This window comes from Anomaloglossus baeobatrachus, chromosome 5 (genome assembly GCF_048569485.1).
Source record: "Anomaloglossus baeobatrachus isolate aAnoBae1 chromosome 5, aAnoBae1.hap1, whole genome shotgun sequence".
Classification (NCBI taxonomy): domain Eukaryota; kingdom Metazoa; phylum Chordata; class Amphibia; order Anura; family Aromobatidae; genus Anomaloglossus; species Anomaloglossus baeobatrachus.
The window spans coordinates 389,018,953-389,043,208 of NC_134357.1; the positions used below are offsets into that span (position 1 = coordinate 389,018,953).

The 24,256-nt window shown below is 45.5% G+C and overlaps 1 protein-coding gene and 1 non-coding gene across 3 annotated transcripts; both read right to left on the bottom strand.

Annotated features, from left to right (window-relative positions):
* Positions 1-985: 985 nt before the first annotated feature.
* Positions 986-1,057, bottom strand: TRNAC-GCA (transfer RNA cysteine (anticodon GCA)). The gene has a single exon. It is a non-coding gene; the product is annotated as a tRNA-Cys (tRNA).
* A 5,667-nt stretch (positions 1,058-6,724) lies between these two features.
* Positions 6,725-24,023, bottom strand: SPMAP1 (sperm microtubule associated protein 1). 2 transcript variants are annotated; one of them, XM_075347651.1, is made up of 3 exons: positions 23,715-24,023; positions 16,537-16,636; positions 6,725-6,919 (listed from the first exon to the last, which is right to left on the bottom strand). In XM_075347651.1, exons 1-3 carry the CDS (start codon positions 23,955-23,957, stop codon positions 6,762-6,764), a joined length of 501 nt encoding a protein of 166 aa, XP_075203766.1. In that variant the 5' UTR covers positions 23,958-24,023; the 3' UTR covers positions 6,725-6,761. The 2 variants fall into 2 exon arrangements, with proteins under 2 accessions (XP_075203766.1, XP_075203767.1); XM_075347652.1 differs by having other exon boundaries at positions 6,796-6,935.
* Between the last annotated feature and the right edge of the window lie 233 nt (positions 24,024-24,256).

The window sequence follows — 24,256 nt, forward strand, 5'->3', positions numbered from 1 at the left end:
TCAGCGCTGGCCCACCCCTCCTCAGTGCCGGACAGCCCCCCCGTAGCTGTGATCCGATCGCACCTCAGTCGCAATGACACTCGCATGACACTCGGCGGGAGCCGAGTGTCATGCGAGGATCGCAGTAGTCCCCGTGTGACCCCGGCCTTATTATCATAGTAGTGTACACTACTCAGACAACTTGTCAATCCCTATGTTTACCTCTAGTAAAATAATAATACCTATAGAGCGCTGCCGGTGCTGGTCCAGTGGTGTCGGCACTGGCTCTCCTAGCAAAAATCAGCACTGCGACTGTTCTCTCAATTGTGTCGGGTGTCTGATTTGTCCTGAAGGAGGAGAATGTGAAGCCAATGCTGATTGGCCAACACTGCTGGAATGGCGCTGGCACCGAAGGTTAGTATAGGTGTTATTTTACTGCGTGGAAGCATAGGGATTACAACAAAAATGTCCTACTTATAAAGCATTTTATGAGGGTTGATAACAGTGCACCATAGACTAAAAAGTAATGTTTGGCTCCACAAAAATAATCTTTATACATTTTGTAGCATTTGTACCACAAAGTGCTGTTCAGTTCTTTTAATATGAATGGGAGTGAGCTGTAATACCAGGCACAGCCACTACAAAATGTATGGTACTGTGCTAGGTAAATAATTAAGGCTGATGTGGCACTCCTTGAAGCACAGCTGGTAAGTGTGGCTGCTGGGAGTTGTATAGGATAACAAATTAAAAAATCCATTCAATGGACTAAAAAAAGAGAAAAAACAAAGAGTGATTTTGATTCACCCAATGTATGCTAGTGTTGGGAGGGCAATACACAAGAATTAAATTACAGTGATTTATTCATTAATTCATTCATTTCTAGTCTTTCCAAAAGTAAAGTAAAGCCTATTGAGCAAAGTTCACTTTAGCAAAAAATATAGTATACTCATTATATTATTATAAATCTAGTCTAATTCAGATTTATAAACAAAAATTAAAGCATCAAAGGGGGCACCCGGATTTGAACCAGGGACCTCTCGATCTGCAGTCGAATGCTCTACCACTGAGCTATACCCCCTTGACAGCAAAGCCACTTTTTTTTCCTGATAAAAATTTTGGAACCTTAGAAACAAAAATCTGTACAGTGTTTTGTTGTACTCAGAATTGATGTTGTTGAGAGGCAGATACAATTGTAGAGGGCGTCTGAGGCATTCACTGTTGTAGTGAGACACAATATTGTGGGGGCATTTGAGGCAGATGCTATTGAGAGGCAGATAAAATTGTGGAGGGCATCTGAGGCAGACATTGCTGTAGTGAGGCAAATAATACTGTGGGGGGGGGGGGGGTGTTTGCAGCAGAAACTTGTAGTGAAGCAGATAATATTGTTAGGGGCATCTTGTTCACACACTGTTGTGTTGAGGCAGATAGGATTGTGGGGGACATATGAGGCAAACGCTGCTATAGTAAAGCAGATATTTTTGTAGGGGGGCTTCTGTGCACACTTTTGTGGAGAGGCAGATAGTATTGCGAGGGATGTGTGAGGCAGATAGTAGTGTGAGGGACATGTGAAGCAGAGAGTATTGTGAGGGATGTGTGAGGTAGATGCTGTTGTGGTGAGGCAGATAGGATTGTAGTGGATGTCTGAGGCAGACTACCAGTATGAGGCCGGAGTTTCACTTGCGCATGCTGCCACGCGCGACTCTCGCATCAAAAAACATGCAGTCGACCTGCTCCTGTCAGGAGAGTGTGCGGCCACGCCAGGTGATATGATGCGATACTCGCACATGTCATACGCAAGTGGAACTCAGCCCTGAGGCAAATAATAATGTGGGCTGTGTCTGCAGCAGACACTTTTCTAGTGGCGCAAATAATATTGTGGGCACCATCTGTGGTAGACATTGTTGTAGTGGGGGGGCATGTTTGCTGCATACAGTACATGAAAATACTGTATTGCCTAATAAAAAAGTAATAGAATGCAGCAAACATACCACCATGTGTGATCACAGCCACCGGCACAAACTATTAAAGGGGGTTTCCCCTTTAAGAAAATTGGTCCCCAAATTCTTTTATACTTGTAAAATAACTAAAAAACCAGTTACTCACCCTCACCGGCTCCAGCGCCGTCTCTGCTTGGCTGCTCCTGTCTCTACCATCACACCTCATGGGGTATGATTATGCACAAATTTCTTTTAAATGGGGTTGTCTTAACTAGCCTTAACCTCATAACGACGGCCGTACGACTGAAAGCGGCGGCAAAACAGGGTACTTATTCTGTTCCGCCGCTTTAAAGCGGCGGCCCGAAAAAACCCTGTAGCGCCCCCCAGCGACCGAAAATCTCGGGGGTTTCAGCTACCGGGGGTAGCTGAGACCCCCCAGATTATGAATCGGGGTGTTTTTTTTGGACCCCGATCATGTGATCGCCGGTATGCACCGTATACCGACGAACACATGAAAAAAAAAGAAATGGCCGGTAAAACTGATTTCTTTTTCATCTGACATGATCAAACATGTCAGATGAGAAAGAAATCTAACCCCCTAGTGCCCCCAAAGCCCCCGGTACCGGAGAGTCCCCCCACCCCCACCCCTACCCCCACCGGACATCCAAAATGGCGCCGAAGCGCACAGAAAACTGCCGCCGGCGCCGGCTCTGCAGTCATTTCCCTCCGATCTGAAATGATCAAACATTTCAGATCGGAGGGAAATGTCCTCCCCCTGACCCCTCCTCCGGTCCACCGGAGCCCTCTGGTCACCGGAGCCCCCTCCGGTTCTCCAGAGCCACCACCCCCCTCCCCCCTCCGGAGCGTGGAAGATGGCGGCGCACAGCGCGCAGCCGCCTTCATTCTGCTCTTTCTGCCGCATGTGACACGTCACATGCGACAGAAAGGTGTCCCCAGGTCCCACTAGGTCACCCCCCCCCAAGCCCCCGGTTATACGTTACCTGTCTGCCGCTCCGGGCCCGCGATCGCCGCCTCCTTCTTCAATGCTGGCGGCGCATGCGCAGACAGCGGCTGTCAGCTGGATCCCTGCAAGCAGGAATCCTGCTGACGTCGCTGATGCACAGGCTCCACTGTGGACCGGGGGAGGGTGAGTGCAGTGATCTGCAGCCACACTCCTCACATGGAGAGGCTGCTGTTCCAGAAAATGGGGGGTACGTTCTGTGAGCGTGCCCCTCATATTCTGGAATGAGGTTACTGCAGGTCACTCTGCCCTAGGTTGGACCGGGGCAGTGTGAGTGCAGTATTCTCAGATTACTGCACCCACACTGCTCATGGAGAGCTTGCTCTTCCAGAAAATGGGGGATACGTTCCCTGAACGTGCCCCCCATATTCTAGAAGATCCAGAGCCGGCGTGGGACCTCCAAAATGGATTACAGCGACCGGAATTTCTTTATTTTCAATAAATTGGTAAAAGAGGAATGTTTCGGGGAGTGTTTTTTCAAATAAATTTTTTTTTTGTCTTTTTTTTTTCTATTACTGACTGGGTTAGTGATGTCGGGTATCTGTTCAGATGCCGTGACATCACTAACCCCAGGGCTTGATGCCAGGTGACATTACAGCTGGTATCAACCCCATATATTACCCCGTCTGCCACCGCACCAGGGCGCGGGATGAGCTGGGGCGAAGCGCCAGGATTGGCGCATCTAATGGATGCGCCACTTCTGGGGCGGCTGCGGCCTGCTATTTTTAGGCTGGGAAGAGTCCAATAACCATGGCTCTTCCCACCCTGAGAATACCAGACCCCAGCTGTCCGCTTCACCTTGGCTGGTGATCTAATTTGGGGGGGACCCCACGTTTTTTTTTTTTTTTAAAAAACGCCTGGGGAGCCCTCCAAATTGATCACCAGCCAAGGTGAAGCTGTCAGCTGTGGTTTGCAGGCTACAGCTGTCTGCTTTACCCTAGCTGGCTATCAAAAATAGGGGGGACCCCACGTCGTTTATTTTAATTATTAATTTTTTGGGGGGCTAAATACAAGGCTAGGCACCCTTTAGTGCCACATGAAAGGCACTAAAGGGCGCCAGCTTAGAATATGCAGGGGAATGGGACGTTATATTTGTTTGACATCTATCCATTCATCCATTGTAGCATTTTAGGCTGTGCGCCCACAATCAGGGTTTGCAGCGTTTTGGGCGCAGAGTGTTTTCCCTGTGTCCATAACGCTGCGTTGTGCAGTAGAAGCACAGTGGAAGGATTTTTAGAAATCCCATGCCCAATGTGCTTCTTTTCTCCGCAGCATAAACCGACCTGTGGCGCAGCTTCCCGAGCCTCAGCATGTCAATTTATGCTGCGGAGATGAGTGTTCTCTGCAGGTAGCATAGAGCTCCACAGCGGCCTGAACCCAAATCGTGGGCTTGGGCAGCTGCGTTCTCCCGTGGACAACACTCACATCTCTGCAGGAGGCTGACACTGTGTACTAGACGCCGTGTCGCTGGATCATGGCCACATAGCCTAAAAGTGAGACATTTGTTGCTACAGCAACATTTTTGTGAAGTACCTGTGGATTCAAAATGCTTACTATACTCCTGAATAAAATCCAGTTTCCAAAATGGAGTCACTTGTGGGGGGTTTCTAATGTATAGGTACCCAAGGGGCCCTGCAAATGTGCCATGGTGCGCGCAATTTATTTCAACTTTTCCAGAATTCAAATGGTGCTCCCTCCATTCCAAGCCCTCTCATTTATCCAAACAGAGGTTTTTGGCCACATGTGGGGTATCCCTGTGCTCATAAGACATTGGATAACAACCTGTGGGGTCCACGGTTTGTTGTTGTCTCTTGAAAAAGTGAGAAATTTGATGCTAAAGCAACAGTTTTGTGAAAAAAATGAAAATGTTCAATATGGCAACCTAAGCTTATCAAATTCTGTGAAGTACTCGTGGATTCAAACTGCTCACTATACACCTTGATAAAAGCCTTGAGGTGTCTTGTTTCCAGAATGAAGTCACTTGTGGGGGACCGCCACTGTTTAGGCACCTCAGGGGCTCTCCAAATGCAACCTGGCGTCCGCTATTGATTCCAGCCAATTTTGCAGTCAAATGGCACTCCTTCCCTTCCGAGCCCTGCCATGCGCCCAAACAGTTGATTTCCACCACATATAAGGTATCGCCAAACTCAGGAGAAATTGCACAATAAATGTTATGCTGAATTTTTTCCTTTTACTCTTGTAAAAAAAAAAGCTACCTGGTTGAAATAACAATTTTGTGGTAAAATTTTATTTTTTTTTTTTCATGGCTCAACGTTATAAAATTCTGTGAAGCACCTGAGGGTTCAGGGTACTCACCAAACATCTAGATAAATTCCTTGAGGGGCCTAGTTTCCAAAATGGGGCCACTTGTGCGGGGTTTCTGCTGTTTAGGTACCTTAGGGGACCTCCAAATGCGACATGGTGCCCGCAATCTTTTTCAGCCAAATTTCCTTTCTAAAATTCAAATATTGCTCCTTTCGTTCCAAGCCCTCCCATTTGTCCAAACAAAGGTTTCAGACCACATGTGAGGTATCACCGCGCTCATAAAAAAGTGGTTAACAAACCTTGAGGTCAAATTTTTGGAATTACCTCTTGAAAAAGTGAGAAAATTGATGCTAAAGCAACATTTTTGAGAAAATTATTAAAATTTTCAATATGACAACGTAACGTTAACAAAATCTGTGAAGTACCTGTGGATCTAAAATGCTCACTATACCCCTAGATAGAAGCCTTGAGGGGTCTAGTTTCCAAAATGGTGTCACTTGTGAGGGATTTCTTCTGTTTAGGTACCTTAGCGGACCTGTAAATGCAACATGGTGCTCGCAATCTATTTCAGCCAAATTTGCTTTCCAAAATTCAAATATTGCTCCTTCTGTTCCGAGCCCTCCCATTTGTCCAAACAGAGGTTTCTGACCACATGTGGGGTATCGGCGCGCTCATAAGAAAGTGGGGAACAAGTTTTGAGGTCCATTTTGTTGTGTTATTTCTTCTAAAAGTGAATAAATTTGGGTTAGAGCAACATTTTTAGGTAAAATTTAATTTTTGCTTTTTTTCATTCCACATTGCTTTTGTTCATGTGAAGCACCTGAAGGGTTAATAAACTTCTTGAATGTGGTTTTGAGTACTTTGGGGGGTGCAGTTTTTAGAATGGTGTCACTTTTGGGTATTTTCTGTCATCTAGGCCTATTGAAGTCACTTCAAATGTGATGTGGTCCCTAAAAAACTGGTTTTGTAAATTTTGATGTAAAAATGAGAAATTGCTGATAAACTTTGAACCCCTCTAACTTCCTAACGAAAAAAAATTTTGTTTCCAAAATTGTGCTGATGTAAAGTAGACATGTGGGAAATGTTATTTATTAACTATTTTGTGTCACAGAAATCTCTGGTTTAACGGTATAAAAATTCAAAAGTTGAAAATTGCTAAATTTTCAAAATTTTTGCCAATATTCAATTTTTTTCATAAATAAACACAAAAAATATTGTCCTAAATTTGGTACTAACATGAAGTCCAATATGTGACGAAAAAACAATCTCAGAATCACCGGGATCCGTTGAAGCGTTCCAGAGTTATAACCTCATGAAGTGACACTGGTCAGAATTGCAAAATTTGGTCTGGTCATTAAGGTGAAAATTAGCTCCGTCACTAAAGGGTTAAACATTCTCTAAATTTTCTAATTAAATAAGATTATTTTGTTATATCCAGTATTACAATTACTCCGGGAAACAATCCAGTAACTACCGCAAGTGAACAAATGTAAAGAGTAAACATTCATTTTTGGATACCCCTTTAATGAATGACTGATAACGGACGAGCAGTAACTAGTCTAGTGGAAGGAGAAAGGGCTGATTTCACCAAAACAAGATGACTTGCTGCGGAGTGAAGGAGTATTCCGCCGATATCCAAACCGTCCATTGTAACCAATCGGAGGGCGGACACTAGACAGGAAGCTGCTGTGACCGCTGAACAGTGTCCGGGAGTGTCCTAAGAGAAAGTAAAACTGGAAATCAGAATGAGAACGGAAGAGACAGGTAATCACAGGGCCATCATGTCATTTACAGATGGTTATCAAAATTGTTGAGGAAATATTAACTAAACAACATTATGTATGTCCGTATCTGTCACAGACATGCTTTATATTGCCAGGCCTGTTTATTACCATTACAAGAGTATTTATTGTTGAGTATCTGCTATCATTTTCACAAAGTTCCTTTAAAATTATATACAGTGCTTTCTTTTGCTGCGCTTTTTTCACAAAAAAAAATGCAGTGTTAGCAGGTAAAATGCCGCGTACATTACGTGTGTTTTCTAATGACACTTTTTGATGCTTTCTATGCATTCAGTTGAATGCAGCAAAAATGCAGAAAAAAAATATGAAAAAAGAACACACAGCAGCTCAAAAAATGGGAGATAGACAAACCCACAGTGTGAAGGAGATTTTAAAAATCTCATTTATTTTATCACTACTTGGTAAATCATTAATTTTTTTCCACGCCAACAAAGAAGCACAACAAAAATGGTACAAGTGAACAAGCCCTACAGTCACTGACATGGCTGAAAGTCGTGCCCCAAACTTAGATAGGGCTGCAACTGGATCTCCTAAACACAACTACAAGTCACTGATGGGTCATCATGGCAGCCAGAGTTGCAGCATAATGCCCCCATAGTAGCCATCTTGGTACTCTCACAATTGAGTGACAGGAAACTACGATTTACACTATACAGTGTGTCCACCCATATCCTGTCCACCGCCATTAACTTGAGAACGGCGGCAGCTATAGGCATAAAAGTGGTGTCTAGGTATAGTAAAGTAGCCATGTGCTACGCAATGAAACCACATATAGCACCACCTGGTGGAAAACAACGGAGTTAGCATTTTTATCTTGAAAATGGAATGAGATAGAGAAAAAAAGTGAATTAAAAAATTGTAGGGCATCATCAATTCAATGCGAATCGATACCTTGCATACAGAAATGCTATGATATGAAACCCATGACCCCCCCCCAAAATATTGAATGCTGGTCACGCATATGGCGCTCATTTAACTTTGATGCTCAAAGTGTCCACCGTCAGCTGCAATGCACATCTGGACTCTGTACAGCATACTGTGTCTTGCTGCACGTTGTGCAATATGGTAGGTGACACGTTTGCACAAGCATCTGTAATATGTTGTCGTAGGTCCTGCAATGTTGGTGGAGGGGTCGCATACACCTGCTGTTTCATGTGACCTCACAGAAAGAAGTGCAGTGGGGTCAGGTCAGGTGAGCGTGGAGGCCACTCCATGCAGCCACCATACCCAATGACTTGTAGGAAGGTCTCCATGAGGTATCGCTTCACGTCCGCAGCCTTGTGAGTTTTACACGTTCTAATCATAGCATTTCTGTATGCAAGGTGTCGAGTCGATACGTATTGAATTGATGATGTTCTACAACTTTGTAATTCATTTGTTTTCTCTATCTCGTTCCGTTTTCGAGATAAAAATGCTACCTCCGTTGTTTTCCACCAGGTGGCACTATAGGTGGTTTCATTGCGTAGCGCATGGCTACTTTACTATACCTAGACACCACTTCTATGCCTATAGCTGTAGCCGTTCCCCAGTTAATGGCGGTGGACAGGATATGGGTGGACACACTGTATACTGCAAAACTACGGTAGTGTATAGTATACTGTATAGTGTAAACACTCAGATGTTCAGAGATTCAAATTCCCTTAGGGGACTAAAAAAAAAAAAAAGTTTTAAAAAATATATATAAAAAATTATCAATGTCAACTACCCAATTCTGATCTTTATCATGGTATTTGGCTTTGCCCGATTCTGAACAGCGGTTTCAGATTTGACAAATGCTCTCTGGAGCTCTCTACGTACCCTATCCAATTTAAAAGTACTAATGCATTATTGGGGAGACGTGGGAATTGATTCTAGCATGTTCAAAGACCCCTAAACGTCTATACACTATTCTACTACTATCCAAAAAAACTAATCCTCAATGCTGGCTAGAACCCTCATCCCTGTCTATCCCACAATTGATTACCCAACTACATTACATGGAGATTGATCAGGGTGATTTGATATTACAAATAAAGAGGCGTAAATGGCGCTTTACACGAAGCGACATCGCTAGCGATGTCACTTGTAAAAGCATCCGCCCCCGTCATTTGTGCGTCACGGGCAAATCGCTGCCCGTGGCGCACAATATCGCTAGGACGCGTAACACGTACTTACTTACCTTCCTAGCGACGTCGCTGTGGGCGGCGAACAACCTCTTTTTTAAGGGGGAGGTTTGTGCGCCGTCACAGCGACATCACACAGCAGCCCGCCAATAGAAGCAGAGGGGCGGAGACCAGCTGCGTTAACGACCTCGTTGCTGGCAGGACACAGGTACGTTGTTGTTCATCGTTCCCGGGGTGTCACATGTAGCGATGACGAACAACCTGCGTCCAGCACCAGCAACGATTTTTTGAAAATGAACGACGTGTCAACGATCAACGATTAGGTGAGTATTTTTGATCGATAGCGGTCGCTCGTAGGTACCACACGCAACGACGTCGCTAACGAGGTCGGATGTGCGTCACGAATTCCGTGACTCCAGCCATATCTCGTTAGCGATGTCGCTGCATGTAACGGGGCCTTTATAGGGTGAATTTGTTCTGGAATGGAAACAATTTATCGAGACGTTTTGAAATAAGGAAGGAAAAAAAGAAAATTATTCAACCTTTCGTTTTGACTGCATGGTATCTCCAGGAAGATCTAAAGAATATTTTGGGTCATCTCCGAGTAGACAGTTAAGAGGTGTGAGAAGGTGATTGAGGGACAAATATTGAAATCTGTATTTTTATTTTATTCTCTAAAGGTAGCTTTTATGATGGCTTATTTCAAAGTTAGCTTATTTATGTTTCCCAACTATTGCTTCAGCTGATAACACTGATCTTTACTCTTTAATAAGATAAACATGTCTGCGTACTGGAAAGAAACGTATCAATCATTTGTGTTGGTAATGTTGATGTTATTGTTATAAAATTTTCAATAAAAATTATACAGTTGTGCTGAAATGTTTACATACCCAGACAGATTTTTTTACTTTCTTGGCCTTTTTTCAGAGAATATGAATGATAACACAAAATCTTTTTTCCACTCATGGTTAGTGGTTGGGTGAAGCCATTTATTGTCAAACTACTGTGTTTTCTCTTTTTAAATCATAATGACAACTAAAAATATCCTGGTTTTGGCTTACTGATGTGAAATACTAACCAAATTCTGAAAATGTGATCGGGGCCTTAATGTCACCTACTGAAATGTCCCTTGCAGTATGAGGGGCTGCTGATAAATCTTTGGCCTTACCCAGAAAGAAACGAGATAGGATGATGAAACTTTACATTTAGTTCACATACTCTCCACTGATGTCAGCACACTTCTTACATCGGTATTCCAAGTTCTGTAAGCCTAGCAAAAAGAAAGATTTTGGTTGTGCCTCAAATCCAGCATCTGTAGCAGTCATGGCATCTGAAATGGTGTGAAATTTGGTACCCTTGAGGTGTTTCTTCAGGTTTCGAAACAGATGATTGTCAGAGGGAGCTAGATCTGGTGAATAAGGTGGGTGATCAACCAGCTGGAAGTCAGCTCTGCCAGTTTTGCCGTGGTCATTTGTGCAGTGTGAGCGGAGGCGTTGTCTCACAGGAACAAGATTCCTTTGGACAGCTTGCCGCGCCTTTTGGCCTTCAGAGCTGCCTTCAATTGGTCCAAAACTTCAACTTAATACCTTGCATTGATGGTGAAACCCTTTTTGACAAAAACAATGCACCCTCTGGCAGACTTTGACAACTGTAAATACTGCGTTTGATAAACAAAATGTATCCAAAACGCATGCGTTTTGCATGCATTTTTCACAGTGCAGTCCAGCAGTGATTCAGCTCTGCTACATCCCTGTTCTGTCACAGCAGCACCATAGAGCATGACTGCCCACTGACAGCAGACAGAGCCGCGTGATTAGAATGAACTCGGGTGAACCTCTGACGTCAGTGCTGCGATACAGGCAACAGCTATAATGAGCGGCAGGCACTTTCAGAAGCAGGAGAGGCCACAGGAGCAGTGTGACAGTCGCGCTGCGCCGGTGAGCAGGGCCGCCATCAGGGCATTAATAGTGTAACTCCTGTACCGGGCCCGGTGAAATGAGGGGGGCCCGGCTGACAGGGGCCCCAACCGGGAGCGGGCCCCTAGAGCCTGAAAACGTGTTAACCCCTTAGCGACCTATGACGTACTGGGTACGTCATGGCTCCCTGGTACTTAAGGACCCATGACGTACCCAGTACGTCATGGTGAGATCGTGGCCCCGGAGCCACGGTGGATGTGATCGCTGCAAATATCTCAGATTCGGGGAGGAGGGGCCCTCTGCCTGACCTCAGGAGGGGTTGGTGTCTCGTCCCCAGACCTAAGGAGGCTGTGATTGGCTCACCTGCTGTGAGCCCCCCACCTGCTGTAAGCCCCCCACCTGCTGTGAGACACCCCCCACCTGCTGTGAGACCCCCTTCACCTGCTGTGAGACCCCCACCTGCTGAGACCCCCCACCTGCTGTGAGACCCCCACCTGCTGTGAGACCCCCCACCTGCTATGATCCCTGCACCTGCTGTGATCCCCCACCTGCTGTGATCCCCCACCTGCTGTGATCACCCCCCCCCTGCTGTGATCACCCCCACCTGCTGTGATCACCCCCCACCTGCTGTGATCACCCCCCACCTGCTGTGATCACCCCCCCACCTGCTGTAATCACCATCCACCTGCTGTGATCACCCCTACCTGCTGTGATCCCCCACCTGCTGTGACCCCCCCCCCCACTATCTATCTATCTATCTATCTATCCATCCATTCCTCTCTCTATCTGTCTATTCCTCTATCTATCTATGATTCTATCTGTCTATTTATCTCCTATCTGTAGCACCCACGGCGCAGGAGTTAAATGTTACTCATCGCCGGGCCAGAGTGATGTCGGGTCAGGGATGTCACAGGTGGCCCTGCCCGGCTTCGTGGCCCCAAGGTGTACAATAAAAGGGGATTTGGATGATGGTGGAGAATGATGAGGATGATAGTCTTGTGACGCCACCTGTGGTACGTGGCCAGGGATTAGCCGCCGCTGCTGTCGCTGTCCTTCGGGGCAGATGGTGTTGCAGCAAGGATGGTTCTGCTCCGCACAGGTGGAGCGAGGCCCCGGGGAGGATGACGAGGAGAGTAGTGGCCGTTGGCGCCGAAGCGCGGGGTGACGGCAATGAAAAGGCTGAATCAGCTGCTGTGGTTCCAGCCGTGATGGGCCCCAGCCGATCTCGGATCCGTTGAAGGTTAGAACCGGTACGGTGGTCGATGGGCCCTTCCTTGTTGCGCCTTTAAAGATGGCTCACCATGGCCTGAAGCTTCTTGGGGACCCTGGTTTGTGTAGTGTTAGCTCCTGTCCCGTGTGTAGGTGACGCGAGGCCGCTGTGGGTCTTGACTGTAATCACGACTCTGGACCCTATGTGGAACTGTACTCCGGGATCTCGTGGTGGTCAGAGGGACATGCAATCCCCCTGTCCTGCAGATTCTGGTGATAAGACGTGAAATCTGTTTCACGCTAATGCTCTGCACCCTGAACCGCACCGCTCCCGCTCCTGTTCTCTCCTGCTGGAGAACACTCTAACTGTTGTGTAAGCTCCTAACTCCCCCTGGTGGCTGCTCCTCCCCCGGTTCCCTGTCACTAGTGGGTGGCCGCCCCCCATGTTTGGTGACTACCTTAAGACCCGAACCTAGCCCGGTCCCCAATGGGGAGGGCAACCTGGTTGTGTGTATGCATAATGTAGAGACAGATACCCTGATTCCAGCGGTGTCACTTACTGGGCTGTTTGTTTTCCTTGTGATTAAAATCAATGTTTTCTCTGCTGCAGATGTAGCAATTATACAGACCTCATGAATATGCTGGACTACCTGCAGCATGACAAGTAGCCCTGTAATGATAATCTCCTGCTGATTAACCAGTGATGTTATCAAAACTACACTAAGCAGCCCAATAAGTGACAATCGCTGGAATCAGGATCTCTTCCCCTATGTTATGCTTTGCTCAGATTAGGTGTTAAAAACCTGGTGACAGATTCCCTTTGAAGGGGTTGTTAGGTCTAAATCCACAAGTCATTATTATTACAATTTGGTTTTAATTAGTTTAAAAACTGTATGTGACACATTCACTTAAAGAAAAAAAAATAGATATACCAAAAATAAATATATACCAAAGAAGTTAGATTTAAAAAAAAAAAAAAGTTAGAGTAGGGCCCTGCCAAAAGAGTCTACCTTGTTGTGGTGACAGGCTTAAAAAAATCTTTTGGCCAAAACAAAATCTGATGGCTGTGTGTGTGATACGGTGTTCAATGTAAAGGGTTAACGTGTGATTGGTGAGGTTGTAGTGCAGAAGTGAAGTTTTTCCAAGAGTGGCAGTGGGACTATAGAAGATTCTCAGGGTGGAGGCGGAGCTGGGGTGGAGGCGGAGCTGGGGTGGAGCCTCAAGGGGGCCCCGAACTTTTGCCAGTATGGGGCCCTGAAATTCCTAGTGGCGGCCCTGCCGGTGAGTATGAAGCAGAGAGGGGGAGAGGGCGAGACTGAATGAGAGACCGACAGAGTGACCAAGACCGACAGAGAGAGACTGACACCGACAGAGAGAGAGAGAAAGACCGAGAGACCGAGACGGACAGAGAGAGACCAAGAGACCTGCCTTTTTGTTGACAAGAACGGATCCAAAATGCAACCAAAATGCAGTGCAAACGAACAGCTAAACATTTTGGGTGCGTTTTGACACACCTCATTAATTTCAGTGGGTAGAAGATGCAACCAAAACGCAATGAAGTGACATGCTGCTTTTTTTACGCAACAATTTTGACAAATATTTGTCAAACAAAACGCTGCCTAATAAAAAGCAATGTGTGTGTGCCGTCCCCGCGTCAGCAGCCTGCCGCCGCTGCTCGGATCCAGATCCGCGGTGGCTCCAGGGGTCTCCGGACCCAGGGGTTGGGATTGCGTGGCCACTTGGATTAAAAGGGGGATCATTTACAGGGGATTGTAAGGACAGTTTGTGACGCCACCCGTGGTGCGTGGTAAGGTGTAGTACCACCGCTGCGATGGGAATACCCGGTGACGATGGTGTGGGCAGCCAGATGTTTAACCCCCCCAGGGGTGGGGGGAATGCCCCGGGACTCGGTGTTGGTGACAGGGAGGTGCCGTTGGGATGGTCAGGGATCACTTTAGTACTCACTCAATCCAATAACGCTGACACCGACAACCGTGGTAAACCAAAGTTCTTAGCACCGCTGCAGCAGGGAGGGAGCATGCCTGGATCCCGTGCCCGTTCGTGTTGCTTGTTAGCCTGTGGCCTTTTCCGTGGCACCTCACTTCTAATTGGTCCCTCTAGCATAGAACTATCGGGTCTCGCTCACCAGTGTGGCTAACTGGGTGATCTTGCTCTCAGGGTTCACGCTTGGGATTTTCTGGACTATGTAGTGGGAAAGTCCAATCCCCCTCGTTGAGCTAGTACCCCGATTTTGGAGTGGGTGGAGAACGGACCTTGAAGGCTCCGTCCTCGTCGAGTAAATTGTCAAGACGCTTGAAGCTCCTTCTCAACCTAGGGTCCACGTACCCTGTCGTGCCCTGGCCCCTGCCCGGTAATGGCACAAGGAGGTCAGCTGTCCTCCTTGACAGTCCGTGCCCCTTGTCACGATCCCCTGCGACCGGGGTCCAGCTCCTACCAGGCCCAGACCAAGGTCTGCAATCTAGTAACCAAGGAGCCCAGCTTCTGACCTCCTCTCACTTTCACCTCCAATACTACACTGTTCTGCTCCTAACACTCCTGACCTCCCCTTAACCAACCCCACCAAGTGGGCGACCCTACTCTCTTCAGGTCAGCTACTGGTGTGTCTGGTGGGTGTGGTGCAGAGTGTTCCTAGGATTTTTATTAGCTTGTTCTTGGCAACACCAAAGGTCAGGGACTCGTAACCAAGGAGGAGGTGGATACTGTGCAGAAGGGCAGATTGCACAATACCCTGTGACAACCTGATAGGCCAGGGCGTAACATTTGCATGGAAAATTCTGATTTATCATAGACTTTGCTGGGGAAGCAAAACGCATGCATTTTTTTAATTTTATTATTATTATTATTATTATTATTATTATTAATAATAATAATAATTATTTATTTATTTATAGAGCACCATTAATTCTATGGTGCTGTATATAAGAAGGGGTTAAATACAGAATATATATACAAGTTACAATAGACTGACTAGTACAGAGGGAAGAGGAGTGGTCCGCTCTGCGAAGTGGTGAGGTGGCAGCTGTGGTGGTGAGGCGGTAGCTGTGGTGGTGGTGAAGCAGTGATGTCATTGAAGGTTATAGGCGTTTCTGAACAGATGAGTTTTCAAGTTCCGTTTGAAGCTTGCGAGTGTAGCAGATAGTCTGACGTGTTGAGGCAGCAAATTCCAGAAGACTGGGGATGCTCCGAAGAAGTCTTGGAGTTGGTTGCATGCGGAGCGAATGAGAGAGGAGGAGAGAAGGAGATCTTGGGAGGACCGGAGATTACGTTTTGGAGTGTAGAGAGAGATTAGTTCAGAGATATACGGAGGAGACAGATTATTGATGGCTTTGTAGGTTAGTGACACAGTTTAAAACAATCAAAAAGAAAAAACGTAACGTGCATACGTGGCCTAAATGTTTGCAACAATACAGCTAAGTCTCTAAACATCATCCAAAGTACCAGATAGGAAAAAGTGCCTAATGCAATAAATATGTCATAATCATACAAATCAATCCTTCATATAGAACAAATATATAAATATTGCTACTTAATAATATATTCAAATAAATAAGTATACAATACATGTGAAAGTATTTGATGCTAAGTGCAAACTAGTAGCTGATGATATATTCACCGTAAATACGGATAGCAGCTGATAATATGTTCATAGTAAATAAAGATAGCAGCCGATAAATATATTCACGATATATCAATAGTTTGTATGGGAATATAATGTATGATCAGGATTTAGGCAACAGAAGATGAGGTAGGTAAGTGAAACGAGATATTGAACTCCTGTGGTAAGTATATTAACAAGTGCTTTGTCTTACTTACACTAACAGGACTGGTGGTGCCCTTACCCCTACGCCGTTTCGCCTGTAGCTTCTTCTAGGGGCTGTCCCCTTATGAGGATTCCATGTTTATTCCTTTTAATAATAATATTTTTTATGATGTGGTTTAAAATAAAAAAAAAATCTCTTTTTAAACATAATTTTGCATATATCGCATCTATTATTTACGCAGGCGTTCTGGTTCTCTCCTAACGGCCAATAATATGAGGGGGAAGAAAACTGGTATTGGATTTCAGCATTTACGATCTTTTTTGTTAGGGGGAAACAGCCACCAGCACTTGCACTAACCTGCAAATCATCCTTCACTAATCTACGGCTTCTTTCTTGTTGCTCTTGAAGTGGAGGGCCCATTTGGATGTCCTATTGATTAATCTCCCCATATCTGGAAAACCATGACCCTACTAAGTGATCCTCATTCAGAGCCCCCTCCTAAATACACTGCTATAATTCTCACCTGCTCCACTCCAGTTCCTCTTATTTAAGTAAATCTGCTCTGTTCCAAAGATGTTGTTATAGTCCACAATCCAACCATGTGCAGAGGTTCCTCCATTGCCCTGTTATTGAAGATATAAAGATTGTAAGAAGATTCTAAGCAAAAAAGAAATCTTGTATAAAGACTTATCAATAATTAATATTGATAAGCCTATGTATGAGATGGGATGTTTTTCTTATAAGATATGATCAGTGTAGCCAATCTCTGGGACCCTCAACGATCATGAAACTGAGCATACTGCATTGCTGATTTAGGCTATGTGTCCACGGTAGAATGTACCTGCGGATTTTTCTGCCTGAAAATCCGCGACTTTCGCGGCAAATCCGCACCCGCGGATTTGCCGCGGATTTACCGCGGATTTTGATGCGGATTTTTTTTTTTTTTCCCCATTCAAAACCAAAAATCCGCACCAAATCTGCACCAAACAATTGACATGCTGCAGATTTTTCCGGATCAAAATCCGCGGCAAATCCGCAGCGAAAAAATCCGCAGCATGGACACAGCATTTCCAAAATGCCATTGAAATGGCTTGGAAGTGCCGCTGCTGCAGATTTTCGGGAAATCAGCGGCAAAATCCGCGCAAAATCCGCAGCGTGGGCACATAGCCTTAGGCCGGAGTCACACTTGCAAGTGACTCTCGCGAGTCTTGCATCGCATCAAACAGATTGGCTGCACACTTTTCAGACATGAGCATCTCAGCTACATAGAAATACATGCAGTCGACCTGTCAGGAGAGTGTGCGGCTGTACCGAGTGATGCGATGCGAGACTTGCGAGAGTCACTCGCAAGTGTGACTCCGGCCTTAGCAATACACTCCCTGTTTGTTTTCCCTGCACAGCCAGGGCCAGGATGTTTGCAGAAAAACCTGGCAGGGGACACATTGCTTTCGGTTGAATGGTGCTTTGCTGCATTTTTTCCTGCACATCGGATGGTTGGGGCGCTGCTGCTGTGAAATGCATCAGGTGATCCACCGCCAGGTCCTGCAAGCTTCGTGCGTGCCCCGGGGAGACTGCACACAGCCGAAGCGGCGGGACCGAGACAGGGGCTGGAAGCAGGCATGGCACCGGGACCCTGCAGACAGGTGAGTATGACATACACACACACATACGCACACACACTGTATATACACACACACACACACACACTGTATATACGCATACACATACACTGTATATACGCGCACACACACTTTCTTCCCCTGGCTGTGTAGAGCTGCTGCTGTCTCTGTATGATTGATCTCAGTGCACATCCACTGGGAAGAGGCAGGGAGGAGGGTTTGGGTGGGAGCAGAGTGGGTGTATTAGACACAATGGGTGTGTTAGATAAGCTAGACACCGCCCTAGAGCCACAAAGAATTCTGGGACTTGTAGGAACTGAACACAGGAAGTCAGAGGAGAGATTAACCCCATCAGAGCTGGACCAGCAATGACCGTGTGCTGCTAGTGCACAATAAAAGGTAATTTTGCTGAAAAAACATAATAGATGTGTTGAGGGGCACATATTAGCAAGATTTATCAGAAAAAAAAAATCAGTTTTGGTAACTGGACAACTTCTTTAAGGAAAAGTTCACAAATGCACATGAAAAATGGTCCATCTTTCATTCAGTTAAAAATTACTTGGTGGTTCTTTTGTCTTCCTTATGTCCACTTTTGATATCCTTATTCTACACTCAATTAAACAAATAATAAAGGACTAATACACTTTTTGATGCAATATTGCAAAGGAACTGTTAAAACAGATGGTGTTCATATGGCATCTATTTTTTTGTGCACCAATTGAAATCTACAGACGAATCTCATCTGAAAAATTGCGCAAGCAGAGATAAGTGCTGGGCTGATAAGGCAGGTAGTAAGCAACTACCTGCCTGTTCTATTCAGTGCCGCCTCAGAGCAGTCACGAACCGCTAGCGATTCAGCTGCTCCACATCAGAGATAAGTGCTGGGCTGATAAGGCAGGTAGTAAGCAACTACCTGCCTGTTCTATTCAGCGCCGCCTCAGAGCAGTCACAAACCGCTAGCGATTCAGCTGCTCCACATCAACAAAGCAACTCTTCTCCTTTTGGGGTGCTCTGTGAAGGGAGCGTCACTGCTGATATCATACTGAATAACAGCCGGCTTCCCGCAGTCATGGAGCGGGGAGCTGGCTGTCAGTCAGCAGGACATAGGCAGTCATACCCCATCAACAAAACAGAGCGGAACACAAGCTGGTGCTATGTAGATGTGATGTCTGCAGAAGACGCATATTCGTTAGCAAGAGTGGTCTGTGAGTTATCTGAGCCGAAAGAGATCTGAGCTGGGCAGAACAGGAAGGTAGTTACCAATTACCTGTTTGTTTGTTCTTAGGCCCTTAGTAAAAAAATAATATAGTTCTGGCTAACCACTTTAACACTCTGCCTCCCCCCAATCAATACTAAACTCTGCTGCCTGATCTCCTATTTCCTCCATATTTGTATATGGTGGCTGCGTGTTTGTATATGGTGGGTGCATATTAGTATAGAGTGGCTCCATATTTGTATATGATGGCTGCATATTTGTATAGGGTGGTTGTATATTTGTATAGGGTGGCTGCATATTTGTATAGGATGGGTGCATATTAGTATAGGGTGGCTGCATATTAATATATGGTGTTAGTTTATGGTGGGTGCATATTTGTATATGGAGGCTGCATATTTGTATATGGTGGCTGCATATTAGTATCAGGTGGAGTTATATTTGTATATGGTGGCTGCATATTTGTATATGGTGGTTGCATAATTAGTATATCGTGGCTGCATACTACAATATGGAGGAATATAAGGGGTTCATACTGCTACATGGGGGTTGCATACTTCTATATGGGGGAACATGTGTGCTGCATTATAATACATAGAGGACTATGAGGCGTGAATTAAACTATATAAAGGAATATGGGGTGTGCCCGGGATAGTAACTGTCTCTCTGTCCCTGTCTCTCTCTCTCTCTGTCTGTCTGTCTCTTTGTCTGTCTCTGTGTGTCTGACTCTCTTTCTGTCTCTTTCCCTGTCTGTCTCTGTCTATCTGTGTGTTTGTTTCTTTCCCTGTCTGTCTTTGTATCTCTTTGTCTGTCTGTCTCTATCTGTCTGTCTCTTTCCCTGTCTTTCTCTGTCTGTCTCTATCCGCATCTGTTTCTGTCTGTCTCTCTGTCTCTGTATCAGTCTCTCTCTATCTCTTTGTCTCTGTGTGTTTGTCTCTGGGTGTCTGTCCCTCTGTGTCTGTCCCTGTGTGTCTGTCCCTGTGTGTCTGTCCCTGTGTTTGTCCCTGTGTGTCTGTCTCTTTCCCTGTCTATCGCTGTATTTCTGTCTGTCTCTTTCCCTGCCTGTTTATTTCTCCATCTCTCTGTCTGTCTCAGTTTGTCTCTCTATCTGTCTCTCTGTCTCTTTAACTCTCTGTCTCTTTCCCTCTCTGTCTCTTTGTTTCTTTCCCTGTCTTTCTCTTTCCCTGTCTGTCTCTTTCCGTTTGTATGTCTGTCTCTGTCTGTCTCTTTACCTGTCTGTCTCTTTCCGTTTGTCTGTCTCTTTCCTTGGCTGCCTCTGTCCGTCTGTCTCTGTCCCTTTGTCTCTGTCTGTTTCTTTCCCTGTTTACCTTTGTCTGTCTCTCTCTCCGTCTGTCTCTTTACCTGTTTGTCTGATTCTTTCCCTGTCTGTCTCTTTCCGTCTGCCTGTCTCTGTCTGTCTGTCTGTCTGTGCCTATGTCTGTCTCTGCCTGTCTGTGTCTGTCTGCCTCTGTCTGTCTCTTTCCCTGTCTGTCTCTATCTCTCTGTCTTCTTTCCCTGTCTGTCTGTCTATGTCTCTCTTTCTCTATCCGTCTCCCCACCGACATCATATTACCTCACACAGAAGCTTCTTATACTATGAATGTCCTTTGTTCCTATAGCAACCGATCACAGCTGCTATTAATGACCTGTAGCTCCCAGCTCCAATGACTTAAATGGAAACATGTTTTTTGGAGAGTAACTGTAAAGCACGGGGTTAAATTTTCCTGTCAAAACATAGTTTATGACGTTCCCTGAGTCACATCAGGCATCTGTGCAAAATTTTGAGATTGTAAATGTGACGGTGCGGATTCCTTTAGCGGACACACACACACACACACACGCACACACTCAGCTTTATATATTAGATGGATAACTTTGGGCAGTGCATTATAACATATGAAGGACTATGGGGTGCATTAAACTATATGGAGTACTATGTGGGGCCCATTTTACTTTATGGAGGACTGTGGGGTAGCACATTACTCTATGGAGGACTATACATCCCATTATACTATATTGAAGGCTTTGCGGGGCCCATTATATTTGGAGGGCTATGAGGGAGCCATTATACTTTATCTAGTTATTTGAGGACCGTTATACTGTATGTAAGCAATTATACAGTGGGAATATTTGTGTGGGACCTATCATAGTGTGTGGAGAGCTGTGTGAGGGCCATTACACTATTTGGAGGGATAGTGGGGACTATTATACTATATGCAGGCCCATTATACTGCATGGAGGGCTGTATGGAGGGTCACAGTTGGGGCTCTTCCTGTGTTGGGGTCACCATTCATTTCCAGGGTAGTTGAAGGGGGTACAGTAGATTCATCATATTGTGGAGGGTAGTGTGGAGGAATTCACTGTGGGGATCATACAGTGTTTGTGGGACACTTTTGTTGCCTGGAATTAAAGGGGAATCTAGAGGCTGCAATAGGAGGAAAATTACTTGGTAAGGGCTGTAATGTTGTGAAGTATGCTTCTGTGACCCAGCTGAATATTATTATTATTATTATTATTATTTATTGACTTAATTTTGGGGGGGGGGGGGTTGGGCCCAATTCGAAATTCTGCTATGGGGCCCTATAATTTCTATGTACGCCCCTGCCTCTACCCCTTTGTATCAGTCAGTCACTGTTAGTTTGTTACTTATACTTAATTGTATTTTACATAGGTATTACATGTATGTAAACTCTCTATACAATTATAGCACCGTGGTGCTGTAACCCATTAACAATCGCCGATACACCTTTTTACAGAGGTCAGTAATAGGCTTTATTACTCAGCAATGTCTGTTTAATGAAGCTGTTTATTAAATCTGATGCATTGTTCACGATGAGTTTTAATACTGATTGTGGTGGTTAAAGAAAACCTGTCAGCACAATTTTGTAACGTAAAGACATGTAATGATTCTGTAATGCTATTAAATTAATACTTTAATGAAGAAATCCGCTTTATTGTTCTTCTGTAATCAGCATTTGAACTTTTCTACTAATTATGTCTTCTCCTCCCTGTCTGTGATCCCCCAGCTCCTCCACTGACTCCAGTCTGTGAATGCTGTAATTTGAATCACTGCTGAGATTTCAATCACAGGAGGCAGGCCATTCAAAGGCTGCAGGGAGCGGAGGGGCTGGGGAATCACAGACAGGGAGGAAAGACACTGTGCACTGAAATCTAATCAGCAGAAAACCTCAAATGCTGACTAATGAAGAACAAAGGGGATTTCTTCACCAAAGATATTGTGGCTGATTTTTGTCATTATGGCTGGTTATTATTATCATTGTGGCTGGTTATTATCTGGCTATTGTCACTTCTCACAACAAGCCATGAGCCAGAGGAGTCAAGAAGTCCAGGGTCAAATACCAAGAATGTACATCAAAAAGACAGAGGGGCAAGACAAAAGAGTTAACAGAACACAGTCAATGGTCAGATCCAAACAATACGTATAGAGACAAAGGACTAGGCAAACGAATAGTCAAAAGGCAAGGTCAAAGGTCAGGCAAAAAGATCAAAACAGCAAACACAAGGCACACAGTCGACAGAGCTTCGTCCTTCAACTCATCTCGCAAAATTACATTAGTGTCCCAACCATTAACGGACACAGACAAAAAGGGGCCCTGTGCAAGAATAGTAAACGGCCCTTTGCAGTCCAAGAGCTCCTCATAATGCACAATTTCATCTGCTTTGGAGGTGGCAATAGGTCCCCTTATCTCTTGGGCTCCTGTGTAGCCGCACCAATGATATCTCTGCCCCTGGCCTGAGCGGGAGAAATTGCATAACAAATTGGGGTGTTTCCAGTTTTACAATTACCCTTTATGAAAATGACAAATTGGGGGTCAACACAATACTTTACTGTAATTTTTTTATTTTGTTTTGTTATCGCATCAAAATATTTGAAGATTTTGTGCAGCACTTGTGAGTTCAAAATGCTCAACACCCCTAGATTGATTCTTTGAGGTGTCTAGTTTGCACCACCATCATGGGGGTTTATCAGTATCTGACCTGGTGCTTGTAAACGCTGTTTCTATATCTGTGATACACCTGAAGGGGCTGCCCCTGCCTCCATCATGGAGGTGCATCGATATCTAACCTGGTGCTCAATAAAGTTGCTTCTTTATCTGATACACCTTAAGGTCCTGCCCCCGCCTCTGTCATGAAAGTCTGCCCCCGCCTCTATCATGAGGGTCTGCTCCTCCTCTATCATGGGGGTCTGTCCCTGCCTATATCATGGGGGTCTGCCCCCGCCTCTACCATGGGAGTCTGCCCCCGCCTCTATCATGGGAGTCTGTCCATGCTTCTATTATGGGGGTACATCAGTATCTGACCTGGTGCTCATCCAGGCTGTTTCTATATCTATGATACACTTGAAGGGGCTGCCTCCGTCTCTATTATGGGGGTGCATCAGTATCTGACCTGGTACTTTTTAAGGCTGTTTCTTGATCTATGATGGTCACAAATTTCCTGAAAACAATTTAGAATTATTGGAGGGGCGCAGTTATTAAATTGTCATTTTCTTCTAATACATAGACCCCCTCAAAGTCACTGCAAAAAAACGGGCTTCATAATTTTCACAAGTTCTCAGGACTCACACTGGGGTCCCACCAATCATTTTGCTGAGCGGTAATAATAGCAGAGGATAACCCCTGAGGATCGTGACCACCGACAGGCTCCACATCAGGGGGCAGAGGAGCAGGTACGCTTTAATGTCACCTCCCAGAACTGAATCTCAGGTTCTTTGCAATAACCACAGTACATGTTCATTGATCAATGTGTTCTGCTGATCTCTGGTATCTGCCAGTTTAGCTGGGTTCTGCAGAGCTCGGCAGGGGAGCAGCTCCACCACACACAGCTGTCATGTGTTTTCCTTCCTACCTGTCCAGTCTTCTTCAGCAATGCCTGTACATAGGGGCTCCAGAAATATGACAGGGTGTGGGGGTCCAGCTGTGCGTTGTATGGAGGGAGTGTTCCCCACAGGCGGGGCATTCTTTTACCACACCCAAGGCTGGCCATTGCATTGCCGTCCAGTATGAAGCCTTTCTCCCGGCCTTCCCTCCATTGCTTCTCTGGGCTCGGGAATCGGCTCCAGTTTATTGGCCCTGATGGAGGGAGAGCCATGACATCTGCAGAGGTAGAAGAATGGAGCGTGACGTCACAGCGACGCGTTCTGCACAGTGCGAGGGATGGTTGACTCCGTGTATGTCATAGTAGTGCCAGGAAGTAGCCAATCAGATTGCAGCTGAAAATGAAAGCCGTTATCTGATTGGATGTGTAGTTATTGCATAGTACAGTGTTGTGCGCCTATGGCTGCCTTTGTTACATAACTATTGCTTGCTGGGGATTATAGTACCACAAGTGAAAACCACTCAGCAGACTCCCTATGACTTACTGTATTTACCACAGTGAATAACCCTCAC

Excerpts from the sequence above, each read along its gene's own strand:
- SPMAP1 (XM_075347651.1), bottom strand. The coding sequence starts at position 23,957 with ATGGCTCTCCCTCCATCAGGGCCAATAAACTGGAGCCGATTCCCGAGC. Across the intron at positions 16,637-23,714 it reads TGCTGAAGAAGACTGGACAG|GGCAATGGAGGAACCTCTGC; the intron begins GTAGGAAGGAAA and ends CTTCAATAACAG. Across the intron at positions 6,920-16,536 it reads GAGGAACTGGAGTGGAGCAG|GACACTCCCGGACACTGTTC; the intron begins GTGAGAATTATA and ends ACTTTCTCTTAG.